General features: G+C 51.4%; 1 protein-coding gene across 2 annotated transcripts in view; it reads right to left on the bottom strand.

Annotated features, from left to right (window-relative positions):
- Positions 1 to 4,207: 4,207 nt before the first annotated feature.
- LOC126981596 (uncharacterized) overlaps positions 4,208 to 19,898 on the bottom strand; it is a 19,177-nt gene continuing 3,486 nt past the window's right edge. The window contains exons 1-2 of one of the 2 annotated variants that reach the window (XM_050833037.1): positions 15,045 to 16,226; positions 4,208 to 4,890 (exon numbers count right to left, since the gene is read on the bottom strand). In XM_050833037.1, the coding sequence (XP_050688994.1) occupies positions 4,208 to 4,890; positions 15,045 to 15,837 (1,476 nt within the window). In that variant the 5' untranslated portion in view covers positions 15,838 to 16,226. Of the gene's footprint in view, positions 4,891 to 15,044; positions 16,227 to 19,898 lie in introns of those variants that run through there. The other variant, XM_050833038.1, reaches the window with a different exon arrangement.

Genomic DNA, 19,898 nt, shown 5'->3' with positions numbered 1-19,898 from the left:
TGTCGTGAATGTGTGACTGGGGCTTAATAATAATAATGACAGTAATAATAATAATGACTAATAATAATAACAGTAATTATAATAATGGCAGGGTGCTGCACCCTGCTTGTCTGAAGGGCAGGGTGCTGCCCCCTGCTTGTCTGGAGGGTACGGTGCTGCCCCCTGCTTGTCTGAAGGGCAGGGTGCTGCCCCCTGTTTGTCTGAAGGGCAGGGTGCTGCCCCCTGCTTGTCTGGAGGGCAGGGTGCTGCCCCTGCTTGTCTGAAGGGCAGGGTGCTGCCCCCTGCTTGTCTGAAGGGCAGGGTGCTGCCCCCTGCTTGTCTGGAGGGCAGGGTGCTGCCCCCTGCTTGTCTGGAGGGCAGGGTGCTGCCCCCTGCTTGTCTGGAGGGCAGGGTGCTGCCCCCTGCTTGTCTGGAGGGCAGGGTGCTGCCCCCTGCTTGTCTGGAGGGCAGGGTGCTGCCCCCTGCTTGTCTGGAGGGCAGGGTGCTGCCCCCTGCTTGTCTGGTAGGCAGGGTGCTGCCCCTGCTTGTCTGGAGGGCAGGGTGCTGCCCCTGCTTGTCTGGAGGGCAGGGTGCTGCCCCTGCTTGTCTGGAGGCAGGTGCTGCCCCTGCTTGTCTGGAGGGCAGGTGCTGCCCCTGCTTGTCTGGAGGGCAGGTGCTGCCCCTGCTTGTCTGGAGGGCAGGGTGCTGCCCCTGCTTGTCTGGAGGGCAGGGTGCTGCCCCTGCTTGTCTGGAGGGCAGGTGCTGCCCCTGCTTGTCTGGAGGGCAGGTGCTGCCCCTGCTTGTCTGGAGGGCAGGGTGCTGCCCCTGCTTGTCTGGAGGGCAGGTGCTGCCCCTGCTTGTCTGGAGGGCAGGTGCTGCCCCTGCTTGTCTGGAGGGCACGGTGCTGCCCTGCTTGTCTGGAGGGCACGGTGCTGCCACCTGCTTGTCTGAAGGGCAGGGTGCTGCCCCCTGCTTGTCTGGAGGGCACGGTGCTGCCCCCTGCTTGTCTGGAGGGTACGGTGCTGCCCCTGCTTGTCTGGCGGGCACGGTGCTGCCCCTGCTTGTCTGGAGGGCACGGTGCTGCCCCTGCTTGTCTGGAGGCACGGTGCTGCCCCTGCTTGTCTGGAGGGCACGGTGCTGCCCCTGCTTGTCTGGAGGGCAGGGTGCTGCCCCTGCTTGTCTGGAGGCACGGTGCTGCCCCTGCTTGTCTGGAGGGCAGGGTGCGCCTGCTTGTCTGGAAGGCACGGTGCTGCCCCCTGCTTGTCTGGAGGGCACGGTGCTGCCCCCTGCTTGTCTGGAGGGCAGGGTGCTGCCCCCTGCTTGTCTGGAGGGCACGGTGCTGCCCCCTGCTTGTCTGGAGGGCACGGTGCTGCCCCTGCTTGTCTGGAGGGCACGGTGCTGCCCCTGCTTGTCTGGAGGGCACGGTGCTGGCCCGTGCTTGTCTGGAGGGCACGGTGCTGCCGCCTGCTTGTCTGGCGGTCACGGTGCTGCCCCCTGCTTGTCTGGAGGGCAGGGTGCTGCCCCCTGCTTGTCTGGAGGGCAGGGTGCTGCCCCCTGCTTGTCTGGAGGGCAGGGTGCTGCCCCCTGCTTGTCTGGAGGGCAGGGTGCTGCCCCCTGCTTGTCTGGAGGGCACGGTGCTGCCCCCTGCTTGTCTGGAGGGCACGGTGCTGCCCCCTGCTTGTCTGGAGGGCACGGTGCTGCCCCCTGCTTGTCTGGAGGGCAGGGTGCTGCCCCCTGCTTGTCAGGAGGGCACGGTGCTGCCCCTACTTGTCTGGAGGGTACGGTGCTGCCCCCTGCTTGTCTGAAGGGCAGGGTGCTGCCGCCTGCTTGTCTGGAGGGCACGGTGCTGCCGCTTGCTTGTCTGGAGGGCACGGTGCTGCCGCTTGCTTGTCTGGAGGGCAGGGTGCTGCCGCCTGCTTGTCTGGAGGGCAGGGTGCTGCCCCCTGCTTGTCTGAAGGGCACGGTGCTGCCGCCTGCTTGTCTGGAAGGCACGGTGCTGCCGCCTGCTTGTCTGGAGGGCACGGTGCTGCCCCCTGCTTGTCTGGAGGGCAGGGTGCTGCCCCCTGCTTGTCTGGAGGGTACGGTGCTACCCCCTGCTTGTCTGAAGGGCAGGGTGCTGCCCCCTACTTGTCTGGAGGGCACGGTGCTGCCCCCTGCTTGTCTGGAGGGCACGGTGCTGCCGCCTGCTTGTCTGGAGGGCACGGTGCTGCCCCCTGCTTGTCTGGAGGGCAGGGTGCTGCCCCCTGCTTGTCTGGAGGGCACGGTGCTGCCCCCTGCTTGTCTGGAGGGCACGGTGCTGCCACCTGCTTGTCTGGAGGGCACGGTGCTGCCCCCTGCTTGTCTGGAGGGCACGGTGCTGCCCCAGCTTGTCAGGAGGTCAGGGTGCAGCCCCCTGCTTGTCTTGAGGGCACGGTGCAGCCACCTGCTTGTCTGGAAGGCACGGTGCTGCCCCGGCTTGTCTGGAGGGCAGGGTGCTGCCCCCTGCTTGTCTGGAGGGCACGGTGCTGCCACCTGCTTGTCTGGAAGGCACGGTGCTGCCGCCTGCTTGTCTGGAGGGCACGGTGCTGCCCCCTGCTTGTCTGGAGGGCACGGTGCTGCCCCCTGCTTGTCTGGAGGGCAGGGTGCTGCCCCCTGCTTGTCTGAAGGGCAGGGTGCTGCCCCCTGCTTGTCTGGAGGGCAGGGTGCTGACCACTGCTTGTCTGGAGGGCACGGTGATGCACCCTGGTTGACTGGAGGGCAGGGTGCTGCCCCCTGCTTGTCTGGAGGGCAGGGTGCTGCCCCCTGCTTGTCTGGAGGGCAGGGTGCTGACCCCTGCTTGTCTGGAGGGCAGGGTGTTGCCCCCTGCTTGTCTGGAGGGCAGGGTGCTGCCCCCTGCTTGTCTGGAGGGCAGGGTGCTGCCCCTGCTTGTCTGAAGGGCAAGGTGCTGCCCCCTGCTTGTTTGGAGGGCAGGGTGCTGCCCCCTGCTTGTCTGGAGGGCACGGTGCTGCCCCCTGCTTGTCTGAAGGGCAGGGTGCTGCCCCCTGCTTGTCTGAAGGGCAGGGTGCTGCCCCCTGCTTGTCTGGAGGGCACGGTGCTGCCCCCTGCTTGTCTGGAGGGCACGGTGCTGCCGCCTGCTTGTCTGGAGGGCACGGTGCTGCCGCCTGCTTGTCTGGAGGGCACGGTGCTGCCCATACTTGTCTGGAGGGCACGGTGCTGCCCTCTGCTTGTCTGGAGCGCACGGTGCTGCCGCCTGCTTGTCTGGAGGGCAGGGTGCTGCCCCCTGCTTGTCTGGAGGGCACGGTGCTGCCCTCTGCTTGTCTGGAGGGCACGGTGCTGCCCTCTGCTTGTCTGGAGGGCAGGGTGCTGCCGCCTGCTTGTCTGGAGGGCACGGTGCTGCCCCCTGCTTGTCTGGAGGGCACGGTGCTGCCCCCTGCTTGTCTGGAGGGCACGGTGCTGCCCCCTGCTTGTCTGGAGGGCAGGGTGCTGCCACCTGCTTGTCTGGAGGGCACGGTGCTGCCGCCTGCTTGTCTGGAGGGCAGGGTGCTGCCCATGCTTGTCTGGAGGGCACGGTGCTGCCCTCTGCTTGTCTGGAGGGCAGGTGCTGCCCCCTGCTTGGCTGGAGGGCACAGCTGCCGCCTGCTTGTCTGGAGGGCAGGTGCTGCCCCCTGCTTGTCTGGAGGGCACGGTGCTGCCCTCTGCTTGTCTGGAGGGCACGGTGCTGCCGACTGCTTGTCTGGAGGGCACGGTGCTGCCGCCTGCTTGTCTGGAGGGCACGGTGCTGCCGCCTGCTTGTCTGGAGGGCAGGGTGCTGCCGCCTGCTTGTCTGGAGGGCACGGTGCTGCCGCCTGCTTGTCTGGAGGGCACGGTGCTGCCGCCTGCTTGTCTGGAGGGCACGGTGCTGCCCCCTGCTTGTCTGGAGGGCACGGTGCTGCCGCCTGCTTGTCTGGAGGGCACGGTGCTGCCGCCTGCTTGTCTGGAGGGCAGGGTGCTGCCGCCTGCTTGTCTGGAGGGCAGGGTGCTGCCGCCTGCTTGTCTGGAGGGCACGGTGCTGCCCCCTGCTTGTCTGGAGGGCACGGTGCTGCCGCCTGCTTGTCCGGAGGGCACGGTGCTGCCGCCTGCTTGTCCGGAGGGCACGGTGCTGCCGCCTGGTTGCCCGCATCCTGCAGTTCTTACCCCTGCGTGGCGTGCTGGCCTGGGTGTGGCAGCAGCCGTGGCCCCGTGCGTCGGGAGCGGTGTTTCACGGACGCCCTCAGCCCTCTGTGATCCCTGAGGGTGTGCCCGTGGGGACGCATCTCGGGGCTAGGTAAGTACCATCATCGGAGTCTGCATTTTCGTACTCGCGGCTGGGTGGATGCCCTGAGGTTATGCCCGTGGGGGCGCACCTCGGGGCTAGGTAAGTACCATCATCGGAGTCTGCATTTTCGTACTCTCGGCTGGGTGGATGCCCTGAGGTTATGCCCGTGGGGGCGCACCTCGGGGCTAGGTAAGTACCATCATCGGAGTCTGCATTTTCGTTCTCGCGGCTGGGTGGATGCCCTGAGGTTATGCCCGTGGGGGCGCACCTCGGGGCTAGGTAAGTACCATCATCGGAGTCTGCATTTTCGTTCTCGCGGCTGGGTGGATGCCCTGAGGTTATGCCCGTGGGGACGCACCTCGGGGTGAGGTAAGTACCATCATCGGAGTCTGCATTTTCGTATTCTCGGCTGGGTGGAAGCTCGGGGATCTCTTGGTAGATTCGAGGGTCGGGGATCTCCTCGTAGATGTGCTCCTCGTCGTCGCCGAAGTACAGGTAGTCAGGCTCCTGCTGCCGCGGCGCCACGCGCGGGAGCATGGTGGGACCCATGGGCGGCTCCACATGGCTGTCGCCGACCGCTACCTCGCCACCGACGCGCAAGAAGGCAGCCAGCCCACGCCGCGTCGGCACGCAGGGCACTGCGGGAAGAATGTGACCATTACCACGAAGACGACAACGACCGTCACGAAGGGGGGGGGGGAGAGAGAGAGAGAGAGAGAGAGATTTACATAGATTTACATAGAAAATCAGACCACACAGACCCCATGGTCCAGACTAGGTGGTCTGTCCTTAAACCTAAGTGATTCTACATTAGTCAGAAGGCTCCAAAACGATTAATTTCAACTCTAGTTGATATTAAGTTGATGGAAGTGACGGTCGAGCTTGTTTTTGAAGGAGTCAATTGTGCTACACTGGACCACTGACGGTGGGAGATTATTCCATTCTCGCACTACAACGTTAGTGAAGAAAAATTTGGTGCAGTCTGAATTTACTTGTCTACATTTGAGTTTTAAGCCATTGTTCCTCGTACGCAAAGTGTCATTGATCATAAACAATGTTGATCTTCCTACATTCGTGAAACCATTAAGTATTTTAAATCATTCGATCAGTTTTCCTCGGAGGCGACGTTTCTCAAGAGAGAACATGTTAAGGGTGGAAAGCCTTTCTTCGTAAGATTTGTTGCGCAAGGAAGAGATCGTTTTTGTTGCCCGACACTGAACACCTTCTAATTTAGCAATGCCCTTTGCATGGTGGGGAGACCAAAACTGTACCGCATATTCCAAGTGGGGTCTGACTAAACTATTGTTGAGTGGAAGTATTACATCTTTATTCTTGAATAAGAAGTTTCTTTTAATGAAGCCCAACATCCTGTTCGCTTTATTTGCTGCATCGATGCATTGCTGTGAGAATTTGACGTTTGACGCGATTTTGACCCCCAGGTCCTTGACGCATTGAACGCTTTTGAGTTTAACGCCGCGGATTTCATAATCGAACTTCTTATTCCTTGTTCCAACTTAAAGGACCTGGCACTTGTCTACGTTACAGAGAGAGAGAGAGAGAGAGAGAGAGAGAGAGAGAGAGAGAGAGAGAGAGAGAGAAAACAGAAACAAAAAAAAAAATACAAAAAGAAAAAGACGAAAAAAAAGAAAAAAGAAAGAAAAGATAGAAAGAACGAAAATTACACTCCCTCCTTCCTTCCCTCCCTCCTCCCTATCTTCCCTCCTTCCTTCCCTCCCTCCTCCCTATCTTTGCTCCTTCCTTCCCTCCCTCCTCCCTATCTTCCCTCCTTCCTTCCCTCCCTCCTCCCTATCTTCCCTCCTTCCTTCCCTCCCTCCTCCCTACCTTCCCTCCTTCCTTCCCTCCCTCCTCCCTATCTTTGCTCCTTCCTTCCCTCCCTCTTCCCTACCTTCCCTCCTTCCTTCCCTCCCTCCTCCCTACCTTCCCTCTTTCCTTCCCTCCCTCCTCCCTATCTTCCCTCCTTCCTTCCCTCCCTCCTCCCTATCTTTGCTCCTTCCTTCCCTCCCTCCTCCCTATCTTCCCTCCTTCCTTCCCTCCCTCCTCCCTATCTTTGCTCCTTCCTTCCCTCCCTCCTCCCTATCTTAGCTCCTTCCTTCCTTCCTCCCTCCTCCCTATCTTTGCTCCTTCCTTCCCTCCTCCTCCCTATCTTTGCTCCTTCCTTCCCGCCCTCCTCCCTCTCTTTGCTCCTTCCTTCCTCCCTCCTCCCTATCTTGCTCCTTCCTTCCCTCCCCTCCTCCCTATCTTCTTCCTCCTTCCTTCCCTCCCTCCTTAATATCTTTGCTCCTTCCTTCCCTCCCTCCTCCCTATCTTTGCTCCTTCCTTCCCTCCCTCCTCCCTATCTTTGCTCCTTCCTTCCCTCCCTCCTCCCTATCTTACATCCTTCCTTCCTCCCTCCCTCCTCCTATCTTTGCTCCTTCCATTCCTCCCTCCTCCCTATCTTTGCTCCTTCCTTCCCTCCCTCCTTAATATCTTTGCTCCTTCCTTCCCTCCCTCCTCCCTATCTTTGCTCCTTCCTTCCCTCCCTCCTCCCTATCTTTGCTCCTTCCTTCCCTCCCTCCTCCCTATCTTTGCTCCTTCCTTCCCTCCCTCCTCCCTATCTTTGCTCCTTCCTTCCCTCCCTCCTCCCTATCTTTGCTCCTTCCTTTCCTCCCTCCTCCCTATCTTTGCTCCTTCCTTCCCTCCCTCCTCCCTATCTTTGCTCCTTCCTTTCCTCCCTCCTCCCTATCTTCCCTCCTTCCTTCACTTCCTCCTCCCTATCTTTGCTCCTTCCTTCCCTCCTCCTCCCTATCTTCCTCCTTCCTTCCTCCCTCCTCCCTATCTTCCTCCTTCCTTCCCTCCCTCCTCCCTATCTTCCCTCCTTCCTTCCCTTCTTCCTCCCTATCTTTGCTCCTTCCTTCCCTCCCTCCTCCCTATCTTCCCTCCTTCCTTCCCTTCTTCCTCCCAATCTTTGCTCCTTCCTTCCTCCCTCCTCCCTATCTTCCCTCCTTCCTTCCCTCCTCCTCCCTATCTTTGCTCCTTCCTTCCCTCCCTCCTCCCTATCTTTGCTCCTTCCTTCCCTCCCTCCTCCCTATCTTTGCTCCTTCCTTCCTCCCTCCTCCCTATCTTCCTCCTTCCTTCCCTCCTCCTCCCTATCTTTGCTCCTTCCTTCCCTCCTCCTCCCTATCTTCCCTCCTTCCTTCCTCCCTCCTCCCTATCTTTGCTCCTTCCTTCCTCCCTCCTCCTTATCTTCCCTCCTTCCTTCCTCCCTCCTCCCTATCTTCCTCCTTCCTTCCTTCCCTCCCTCCTCCCTATCTTTGCTCCTTCCTTCCCTCCCTCCTCCCTATCTTTGCTCCTTCCTTCCCTCCCTCCTCCCTATCTTTGCTCCTTCCTTCCCTCCCTCCTCCCTATCTTCCCTCCTTCCTTCCCTCCCTCCTCCCTATCTTTGCTCCTTCCTTCCCTCCCTCCTCCCTATCTTCCCTCCTTCCTTCACTCCCTCCTCCCTATCTTTGCTCCTTCCTTACCTCCCTCCTCCCTATCTTCCCTCCTTCCTTCCCTCCCTCCTCCCTATCTTTGCTCCTTCCTTCCCTCCCTCCTCCCTATCTTTGCTCCTTCCTTCCCTCCCTCCTCCCTATCTTTGCTCCTTCCTTCCCTCCCTCCTCCCTATCTTCCCTCCTACCTTCCTCCCTCCTCCCAATCTTTTCTCCTTCCTTCCCTCCCTCCTCCCTATCTTTGCTCCTTCCTTACCTCCCTCCTCCCTATCTTTGCTCCTTCCTTCCCTCCCTCCTCCCTATCTTCCCTCCTTCCTTCCCTCCCTCCTCCCTATCTTTGCTCCTTCCTTCCCTCCCTCCTCCCTATCTTTGCTCCTTCCTTACCTACCTCCACCCTATCTTTGCTACTTCCTTCCTCCTCCTCCTCCCTATCTTCCTCCTTCCTTCCCTCCTCCTCCTCCCTATCTTTGCTTCTTCCCTCCTCCTCCCTATCTTTGCTCCGTCCTTCCCTCCCTCCTCCCTAACTTCCCTCCCTCCTCCCTATCTTTGCTTTTTCCCTCCCTCCTCCCTATCTTTGCTCCTTCCTTCCCTCCCTCCTCCCTATCTTCCCTCCTTCCTTCCCTCCCTCCTCCCTATCTTCCCTCCTTCCTTCCCTCCCTCCTCCCTATCTTCCCTCCTTCCCTCCCTCCTCCCTATCTTTGCTTCTTCCCTCCCTCCTCCCTATCTTTGCTCCTCCCTCCCTCCCTCCTCCCTATCTTCCCTCCTTCCCCCCTTCCTCCACCCTATCTTCCCTCCTTCCCACCCTCCCTCCTCCCGATCTTTGCTCCTTCCCTCGCTCCTTCATATCTTTTCTCCTTCCGTCCCTCCTTCCTTCTTATCTTTTCTCCTTCCTTCCCTCCCTGTCTCTCCTTCCTTCCCTCCCTCCTTCCTTCCTTCCTTCCTTCCATCCTTAACATCTTCCCTCTTTCTCACCCTCCCTCCCCGCCTTTCTTCTGAACATAAACTCCTTAATGAACCTATCTTCCTTTCTCCCTTCCTCCCTTTCCCCCTTCCTCCCTTTCTTCTCTCGTCCTTACCTTCCCTATGCTCCTCTCCCCATTCATCTCTCCCTCCCTCTCTCCCACTTTCCTCCTTCCACTTTCTTCCTCCATCCTCCTGTCTTCCTATTTCACCCCACTTTTTCCTCTTTTCCTCCTCTCACTTTCCTTTACCTCCGTGTTTCCTCTTTTCTTCCCTGTTCTCCTTTCCCTTCATTCTTCTCCTCTTCTGTTCTTGCCTCTCTCCCTCCTCCCCGTCTGTGTGTCTTCTTCCTTTCCTCTCTGTCTTCTCGCTCTTCGTCACTTCACTTTTGTTTTCCTCTCTCTCATTTGTCTCTCCCTCCTTGATCGCTGTTTCCTCCTCTCCCCTTCATCTCCCTGCCACCTCCCTCCCCTTCTCTTTTCTCTTCATTCGTATGCGGGTGAAGTGTTTTCACCTCAGGGAACTGGACATCCCTGCCCTGCCGGCATAGTCTCAGGTCACCCTTGGGGAAGGTGTAATACCTGATCTGTCTCCCGTGCCAGGGTCACGGTGAAGCCTCTGGGCAGCAGCAGTGGTGGATTGGACTGCAGGCAGAGGATCTCTTTTTGAGACAATGGCTGGAGTTCCAGGGTCCTAGTCAGCTGGACCGTGCCTAATTATTTAGGCCTGCGGTGTAGAGGAGTGTGGCGACCTCTACACTAGAAAGCCTCCCTGGGAACCAGTTGTCGGTGTGAGCTCCCCGTCCCTCTCCTCTATCGACGGTACTCCCATCCCTATTCTGCATAACAGCTGGTTCTTGTTTTCTCCTGAAAGAGATGACTTCCGTGGGCCATTTGAGGTTGTACCTCCCGGCTTCTAGGTAGATTTTCTGAGGGTTTTTCTTATACTCAAGGAATATTTCAGCTTTTTAGTCTCTCAGGAAGGGCGTCTGATACTCTCTAGAGTTGGTGGAGAACATCTGGTGACAGGTGCCACTGGCGAGGCCTCGAAAGGGTTGCAGAGTTGAGTTAGACGTTTCGGAAAGTGGTAACGAATTGCTGGTTCCTCTCCTCTCTTGCCAGCTCTGCTCTGAGTGACTACGCCGGCACCGTTCTATGGGACAAAACTTCGAGGACAATAGCTGAAAAGCGCCGGGTTGTGCAAGTCTTCCTCGTGACCGAGGCTCAGGACAAGCGATTGGTCTTTGAGGCGTTTTCAAGACCCTGTGGGAGCGAACTCCCAATGTTGGAGGCATCTAACACAGCAGTATCTAATTTCCATGCACAATTTTTATCCAGCTCAATTTATGGTCACACTTTTAAGTTATTTCGAAAGCGCTTTTAATATTTGCCCAAACTGTAAACTCACTTAAATTTCTAACAATGCCTTCGAACCTCCGTAAGTGTGACGTCTGTCCCGGACGATTTGCAGCTCAGTACTTCCAGCTGAGTAGAACTTGCCGCCTCTGCATTCAGGGATTACAACTTCAGAAGGCTGTGACTGAATGGAAAGTCAAACATAATGATCTTGAAAAGAAATTCGAAGTCCTTCAGGAATTTGCTTCAAATAATGTGGCAGTGACTCCACCATCGATGGTGGAGAGGCCCTCCACCGAGACTGTGCCCTCTCCAGACGACCCTCCTGCTTCACGGGAGGACGTCTTACCTGCCTCACAGGTTGACTCCCAGCCTGCCTCGCAGGCTAACCCCCAGCCTGCCTCACAGGCAAACCCGCAGCCTGCCTCACAGGACAACCGCCAGCCTGCCTCACAGGCTGACCCCCAGCCTACTTCACAGGCTGACCCCCAGCCTGCTTCACAGGCTAACCCCCAGCCTGCTTCACAGGCTAACTCCCAGCCTGCTTCACAGGCTAACTCCCAGCCTGCCTCACAGGACACCTTCCAGCCTGCCCCACTTAACGCTTCTCTTCCTGCATCACAGGATGTCGGGTTCCAACCTGTAAGGAATGGAGCCAAACCGAAGCAGGCAACCAAGAATCTACTGACCCCCAATACCTTCAATAGGTTCCAGGTGCTGGCAGACACCATGGAGGATGAGTTTGAGACTCGCCTAGTTGGGGACTCACTGGTGCGTGGCTAGCTGGTTGAGTTCTGTGGTCGTTTATCAAACGGCCGCAGAAAACGTTACTGCTATCCAGCTGCCAGACTGGACGACATCACCGCAGCGTGCGATGATGTCACGAGAAATGCCGACCGAAACACCCTCTTTGTCATTCAGGCGAGGACAAATGACGTAAAGACAACCCGTTCTGAGGAACTGCTTGAGAAATATCGCCGCATGATCAAGCAGTATAAACGTAAAACGGATGCCAGTAACATCATAATCTCAGGAATCCTCCCGAGGGTTGGTGCCGAATCTAGCTTTTACAGTAAGGCCTTCAGCACAAACAACAGACTTCAGTCCCTTTGCTCACAAGAAAACGTCCAGTTCGCTAACTTGTGGAACAATTTTTACTACGATTCAGACTTGTTCCTTCTTGATGGCATCCACTTAAACCCTGTTGGAGCAGCCCGTTTTGTGAGGCTGCTCTGTGACCAAGTGGCTCTTCGAAAGCCAAAAAACGCGGAGGCGAGAACACCAGCAGCTCCACCGTAAGGGAGTAATCAACCCGCAAAACCCCCGACTCGAATCACATTAAAGCTTGCTATGTAAACGCTCGTAGCCTACGTAACAAATTTGAAGACTTAGAAGTCCTCACAGCTACAAATCATTATCACATCATCGGAGTCATAAAATCTTGGATAGACACTTCAAATAGAGATTTCATTGCGGAATATAGATTACCGGGTTATACCATCTTTAGTCATGAAAGAGAGAACAGACAGGGTGGAGGCGTTATCTTTTATATCCACAACTCTCTCCATCCAGTATCCGTGAAAACAGATATTATAACCAATGTAGACACGGTCTTCATTGAGATTAAAAATAAATCTCGTAAAATAGTAATTGGACTTATCTACAGACCGCCAAGGCAGACTCTTGATATCGACCACGCATTAAGTGAATTATTATTAGAAACGAGTAGCAGTTGCGAGGCAGTAATTGTTGGGGACTTTAACTTGCCAGTGAAAAGATGGGGTGAACCGTTGAACTGTCATACAGGGCTCGACCTGTACACAAATTTACTAGAATGAGATTTACATCAACACGTTCAAGAACCGACTCGGGAAAATAATATACTTGACCTTATCTTTTCAACGACAGCTGATCTAGTTAACGAAGCAAATGTCGGTCCAATTTTTAGTTCTAGCTATCACCGAACAATCACATTCAGCATCAATATGAAAGAAAGTAAAGTAACTCCTAGCAAAGAAAAGGTGCCTGATTATCAGAGAGCGAATTTCGTAAGACTCCGATCAATTCTAAATAATTCTGACTGGACTGAAATCTCGGCGGAAACAGATATTGATAAATCTTGGGGGGCCTTCACCACAATATTGAACAATGCCATAAGCATATGCGTACCCTATCGAACCAGACGTTCAGCTTTTAAGAAGAAACCCAAATGGTGGAATAACGAAATTCAAAATAGCCTATCTTTTAAAAAAACGCGTATACAGTAGATACATATCAACTCAGAGTGAGGCTGACAAACTAGAGCTGGGCAGAATTCGCCGCGAAACCAAGAAATTAATAAAACGGAGCAAGAAAAATCTTGAAGAATATATAGTGGAAACGAATAAATCTAATCCTAAAGAATTTTTTAGCTATGTAAATAATAAAAAGTCACTCACTTGTGGTATCGGACCGCTTGCTAATGATAATGGTAACCACACGAACGATGAAAATGAAATGGCTACAATCCTAATTAACTTTTTCGCATCTGTATTTACCGACGAAGATTGTTTATCACCTCAACCACCGGAGGTTAGAAGGACCGAAAAGATGTTAAGTGGCGTGCTCATCGTAGAAAGTGACATTTTACGCACAATTGAAAAGATCAAAGTAAGCAAAGCTCCTGGTCCAGACAAAATTACCCCTAGGGTCTTAAAAGAAATCAAACTTCAAATTTGTAAACCGCTCTCCATCATATTCAATAAATCTTTAACAGCTGGAAAAGTTCCGTCAGATTGGAAACTTGCAAATGTCACACCAATTTTCAAAAAGGGGGACAAGTCTCATCCAGGAAACTATCGACCAATTAGCCTGACATCGATTGTTTGTAAGTTAATGGAGACTATCATTCGCGACAATATGGTGAAATTTTTTGACGAAAATAATATGATAAATAATTCGCAACATGGCTTCCGTAGTAAACGTTCGTGTTTAACTAACTTACTTGATATTTTTCACTATATTTTTGAGGTGTTCGATGAAAGCAGATCAGTAGATATCATATATCTGGATTTTCAAAAGGCATTTGATAAGGTCCCCCACCAATGATTGCTCAGCAAACTATTGGCGCACGGTATCTCGGGTAACATTCACAATTGGCTTGTGGACTGGCTCTCTGAGCGGAAACAGAGAGTAGTTCTAAACGGTGTTACATCTAACTGGCTCGACGTCAGAAGCGGCGTACCTCAAGGATCAGTGCTTGGTCCCATGCTCTTCTTAATTTATGTTAATGATATCGATGATGGGCTCACTTGCAAAATATCAAAATTTGCTGATGACACAAAAATTGCTAGTAAAGTAACTGCGACACTCGACGAAGAAGCTTTACAATCAGATCTAGATCGACTTGCACGTTGGGCCAATCAATGGCAAATGAAATTTAACGTTGACAAATGTAAAGTGTTGCACATCGGAAAAATAACAATCGCGTTCGGTACGTAATGAATGGCCAACAACTTTCTGCAGTAAGTAAAGAAAAGGATCTTGGAATCACTATATCAAGCGATTTAAAGCCCGGTCAGCATTGTTCAGAGATAGTTAAAACTGCAAACAAATTGGTTGGCTTCATCGGACGAGTCTTTAATAATAAATCGGAAAAAGTAATATTAAAACTGTATAATTCGTTGGTTCGACCCCGTCTAGAGTACTGTGTACAGTTTTGGTCTCCCTATTACAGAAAAGACATAGAAAAGTTGGAACGGGTTCAACGAAGAGTAACAAAGATGATTCCTAGGTTGAGAAATTTATCATATGAACAAAGGCTTAAAGAAGTAAATTTATTCAGTCTATCAAAACGAAGAATGCAAGGCGATCTAATAGAAGTGTTTAAAATGTTTAAAGGATTCAGTGATATTAATGCGGAAGATTACTTCACAAATGATCGATCAAATAGAACAAGAAGAAATCACAATTTGAAGATAAGTGATAAAAGATTCTCGTCGCACGAAACTAAACACTTCAATCTTCAATCTTCAATCGAGTTGTTAACGTTTGGAATTCTCTTCCCTGTGATGTCGTTGACAGTACAACAGTTACGGCCTTCAAGAATAGATTAGACAAGTGTTTTGATTCCAACAAGCAACTAAGATATTACTCGTTGTCGTAATAACGTTAAGTTCTTTCGAATACTGGTGTCCTTATCCGTTTTTATCGCCCGGTTAGTGGTAGCAGTAATAGTAGTTCTTTCCTCTTTCTTACATAATTTCCATGCAGTTTTTCCATGCTGCATGGTTCTTTTTCCTTTCTTGCCAGCTTTGGCTGGAAGGATGGGGAGGGGGGGGGGGGGAGGAGCCTTCGCCTTTGCTGTCCTTCATCTTCCACCTTTGATTAGATAGTGTAGCTTGTCACAAACAGCCTCGTAAGGACCAGCAGGTCTGCTGTTGTTTGTTCTTCCTTTGTGTTACTTTGTGTTGTCCCAGCCGTTCGTCTCTCTCCCTCCCCCTTCATCCTCTCTTCATTCTCTTTACATAAGCTCTCTCTCTCTCTCTCTTCTCTTCTTCCCCACTCCTTTGCTCCTTCCCTTTCCCTTTCTCTGCATCTCTCCTTCCTTCCCTTAATTCCTGTCTTCCATTCAGCTCTCTCTGCTGTAATGGCTCGTTCTCTTCATCCCACGTCTCTCTTCCTTCAGCTTTTCTCTCCATCTCCTCTTTATTCTCTCTTCTCGTCTTCTCTCCCACCCTTCCCTCCTCTTTCTTTTCCCTCCCTTCATCACATCCTTTTTCTTTTTCTCCTCCTCTCTTGTTTCCTCGGCAGACGCTTTCAAATAGTTCCTCGCCAGACGGGGGAACTTTAGCTAAGAGGAAACTTAATACTGCCGTGTTCCAATGTACGAAACGTGTTTATATAAAAAAAGGAGAGAGAGAGAGAGAGAGAGAGAGAGAGAGAGAGAGAGAGAGAGAGAGAGAGAGAGAGAGAGAGAGAGAGAGAGAGAGAGAGAGAGAGAGAGTTTCTTACCTTCTTGGGATACCCTTCGCTGCCGTAAACGCCTCATAAGAGCAACAAGAAAAGCAACACCCATCATCGCCTGCACAATTATGATGATGATGGTGGTTGTAGGGGTGGTGGTTGTAGGGGTGGTGGTGGTGGTCGTAGGGATGGTGGTGGTGGTTGTAGGAGTGGTGGTGGTGGTCGTAGGGGTGGTGGTTGTAGGGGTGGTGGTGGTGATCGTAGGAGTGGTGGTGGTGGTGATGGTGCTGGTGGTGAAGAAGGTGGTGCAATTTATCAATGAGAACCTTTGTTGTGTGTATTTTCCTACAGTGCATGGTGGCCGCGGGTAGTCTGATCTCCACCTTGAGGGCCCCTGAGCCTCAATAGTAACATTCCAGTGGTCAGGGAAGTGGCCTGTTCTGTGGCACTTAAGAGAACAATCACCAGCCCGTACTTCAAACTCAAGACCGGAGTCATCTTTGTTCTCATACTCGTAGTTCCGCACACTAGCCAACAACCACCACCACTTTACGTCGCCACGGAAGCAAGTACTGTCCAGCGTGAACCAGGCTTCCCTCCGCCAGCCACCGTCAGACACCAAGAGCCTGACGCCCCTGAAGCCTTGATCAGGATGCACGTATAAGATTTTGCTCCAGTCGCCCCAGTTATATTTCTCGGTGTAAACGTTCGCCCATTCCTCAGCCCCCAAGATGATAATTTGGGCAGGGCAGTTTGGGGTCAGGTCGGGGCTGAAGGAAACTCCGGCCGCAAGCAACGATGATTCAAAAAGCACCAAAAGTAAGGGCAGCCTGGCCTTCATCGTGGCTCACCGTGTGTGTGTGTGTCCGGGGGATGAGTGTTGAGTCTTGAGTGTTAAGTTTCTAAAGACTGCTGAAGCGTTCACTCTCGTATCTTAGCAGCGAGTCGTGGTCTCCCTTTCCTTTCCCAAGTTGGAGAGGCAGTTCAGGGAGCAGCGACCACTCCCGGCAGGACGAAAGAGACACTAGGGAGGATAGGCTGTATTGGTAATTATATACTGTGCGGCTCTTAGATAATTTTCCTACAGTTTCCTGAGATCTGGGACAGGATGTTGGGTGTGTGCCTGCCTGTGCTTTACGGTTCGACACAACTTACTCCAATTACGACTATTACTCAATGCCACAGAGAAGATCAACCTGTTTTTTACAAATTATTATCTCTGTTCAAGGTGCAGAAGCCGTGTAAAACTATCGAGAGAGAGAGAGAGAGAGAGAGAGAGAGAGAGAGAGAGAGAGAGAGAGAGAGAGAGAGAGAGAGAGAGAGAGAGAGAGAGAGAGAGAGAGAGAGAGAGAGAGAGAGAGAGAGAGAGAGAGGGGTGAGGAAACAAAGGAAATACAGGAGAGTGAGTGTATGTGATATGAAGTTATGATTTTCCCTCCTCCTCCTCCTCCACAGGATCATACTAATTACATCAATGTCAAGAGAGAGTGCGAAAGGAAAATCAGAAAACAGAAACGCGAATATGAGATGAAAATATCACTCGATGCAAAGAAAAATCCCAGGTTATTTTTCAGTTACATAAGAAACGAAAAAAATGTTAAAAATAATATCGGCCCACTACTAATAAGTAGCAATACGATTAGTGATGATAAAGGCTTGGCGTCGGTCCTAAATTCAACCTTTAGTAGCGTATTTACAAAAGAAAACATGACATCGATTCCAGCCCCGAAGAAAAATTTTTAAGGCCCTGAAGAACATAAGCTTGCATCGACCGAAATTAATATCAGCGAGGTGCGTGCGTGCCTGCAGAAAATAGATCCAAATAAATATTCGGGCCCCGACAATTTATCTCCTCGCGTGTTGAGAGAATGTAGTCAACAGCTAGAATTACCCGTAACATTAATATTCAACAAGTCATTAGCACAGCTCAGTGTGCCTCTCGAGTGGAAAAAGGCCAATATTACCCCGATCTTTAAAAAAGGAGACAAAAAATAAGCCAGTATTATCGTCCTATCAGCCTTACGTCTGTCCTAATTAAACTATTCGAAAAAATAATCAGGGATAAAATGATCACTTTCCTTGAAACAAATGATTTGATAACTGATAGTCAGCATGGATTTCGTAGTAATCGATCTTGCCTTACCAACCTATTAACCTTTTTCAACGATGTTTATACAAGTTGGGCCGCCCGAAGCCCATATGACGTAATTTACTGAAGATTTTCAGAAAGCGTTTGATAAAGTTCCTCACGTTAGGCTTATTTCTAAACTGCGTTCCCACGGTATTAACGACCATCTATGTGCGTGGATTCATGACTGGCTCACCGACAGAGAACAACGTGTAATTCTTAATGGTGAAGCATCGGATTGGCAACCCGTCACCAGTGGCGTGCCCCAAGGTTCGGTCCTGGGGCCAACACTATTCATAATTTACGTGAACGACTTAGAAACTGATATCCTATCAAAAGTAGCCAAATTCGCCGACGACACCAAATTAGGAGGTACGGTAATGAACAGTCAAAGTTGCGAGAATATTCAATCAGACTTAATAAGACTTGACGACTGGAGCGAAAAATGGCAAATGAGTTTTAACGTTGATAAATGTAAAGTAATGCACATAGGTGAAAAAAATCCTAACTTTAAATATCAGATTCAAGGACATGAGCTCAGCGAAGTAAAACAAGAAAAAGATCTTGGTGTCATTATCAGTAACACTCTTAAAATGAGTGATCAATGTTCTGCAGCGAGTAAAAAAGCCAATATGATGTTGGGATTAATCTCAAGAAACTTTGATTATAAATCACCCGAACTTATGAAGAGATTATATTTAGCATTTGTAAGACCACATCTAGAATACGCCGTTCAGTTCTGGTCACCGAACTATATCAAAGATCAAGTTTTGCTAGAAAAGATACAGCGACGAGCAACCAAACAAATTCCAGCGCTCCGAAACTTGCCATATGACGAGCGTTTAAAGCGTTAATATATGTTTTCCCTAAAAAAGCGAAGGATAAGTGGGGACTTAGTTGAAGTGTTCAAAATCCTTAATGGATTCGACAACATTAACCCAGATAGTCTATTTCAGAGAAACACCAACACAAGAACACGCAGCAACGGTATGAAGTTAAAGGGAAACCGATGTAACACACTGGTGCGCAGAAGTTTTTTCAATAATAGAGTCGTCGATCACTGGAATAGATTTCCACCGTCAGTAGTTAGCGCACAGAGTATCAATAGCTTCAAGTCTTCATTGGATAAGTACTTCAGGGATATAAGATTATACTGACCCTTCTTCGCATGTTTTCAGACAGATTGCAGCAAGACCTCAACCTAAATCCATATTATTCTCCCCCACAACCTAGATTGCAAGTAGCGTAAGTTAACAATAGAGTAAAGCAACAGTTAATGTCCGCATGACAGGTGGAGTGAGGTGTGGGTGCAGTAAGGTGACAGGGTACTGGTGCGTGCATAGTACCGCCGGTAAAATGAGGATCAAGCCTCCACCTGTGCCCCTGAAACTACACCTCACCCATCGTGAGTATTAGGGGGGATTCTGGGGCTGACCTGTGTAGGCCACTCGGCCTCTTCAAGTCTCCCTGTGTTTCTATGTTCTTATGTTCTTATGTAATGAAGCCATTTTCCCCCACAGCTTAGGTTACCAGTAGTGTAAGTTAGGGGTAGTAATTTCCTCTTATTTCTCTCTTTCCTGTAAAATTTCCATGTCCCTTCCTTCCTTAAAGGTACATGGTGTTCTCTTCTACCTATTTCCTGCCGGCGCGTTGCCGGAGGGAGAGGTGGGTGGGGAGGAGCCTTCATCTATTCTGTCCTGTCCTACCACACGTAGATTACTTGTAGTAGCGGTAGTAAACAGACACCCTCGCCATAGACCGATAGGTCTTCTGGTGTCTGTTCTTCCTATGTATTCCTATGTATTCCTCTTCCTCCTTAATCGTATATAATAGAATAGTGAAATTTGGATGTCGGTTCCGGAGACTTTACTAACACTTGTCAAGCTAATCCATTCTCTCTCTCTCTCTCTCTCTCTCTCTCTCTCTTTATTTAAACATCAAGATACAATGGTATACATATGACAAAAGGGGCGGGGAAATTGTCTCCATGCTAAAGACGACCTCTGTCTTGAGGTCGCCTATCTTAAAGCCCTGTCACTAGTGTTGTGAAGTGCTTTTGCTCAGGCGGATGTGACTATAGTCCGGCAAATCTTAAGTGGCGGCTCTGACGTAGACAGCCCGCTAGACACTAGTGCTATGTCTCCAACTGACCTCGCGCACCGTGCCTTACACACCCTTCTCTCTCTCTCTCTCTCCTCGTGTCTCTCTCTTTCTCTCTCACTCTAGAATAAAAACAAATATGGTTTTTATGATTGATTCTCTATCTGTGAGTGAATACAAAGAAATTTGTACAACACTTGGCAGCGTTGCCACCGCGACGGTGTCAGCTCAAGTCAACCCAACACACCACAGTTGCCAGTTGCTCTGCCTGCTTTAATTATCGCATTTCTGCCATTTTTTGGTGTGTGTCTGCCATCTGCCATACAATATCAGCCATATGGCATAATTATGACAAAATATGGAGATTGTACCGGTATATGTAATGCAAGGACCGTCAAGCAAATTTTGATGTGAATCATCCAGGTGAATGGTGAGGTTCCGCTGGGGATGGCCAGGGAGTGGGGAAGGAGTGGTCGCTAAGAACATTAAAATATTACACTTTGACCTTATTTCCACACCACCCAAGGGGTAAAGTCTTGATGCATTTTTTAAAGAGGTTTATTATTAATATTATTAGTATTATGCATTGTCGTGCACCATACTCCCCGAATGAGAGTACACCCCCACTTTTCTCGCACACACATACACACACACACACACACACACAGAGAGAG

Source organism: Eriocheir sinensis, chromosome 48 (genome assembly GCF_024679095.1).
Source record: "Eriocheir sinensis breed Jianghai 21 chromosome 48, ASM2467909v1, whole genome shotgun sequence".
Taxonomy (NCBI): Eukaryota; Metazoa; Arthropoda; class Malacostraca; order Decapoda; family Varunidae; genus Eriocheir; species Eriocheir sinensis.
The sequence above is the reverse complement of the archived record's forward strand: the minus strand, read 5'-3'. Positions and strand labels throughout refer to the sequence as shown.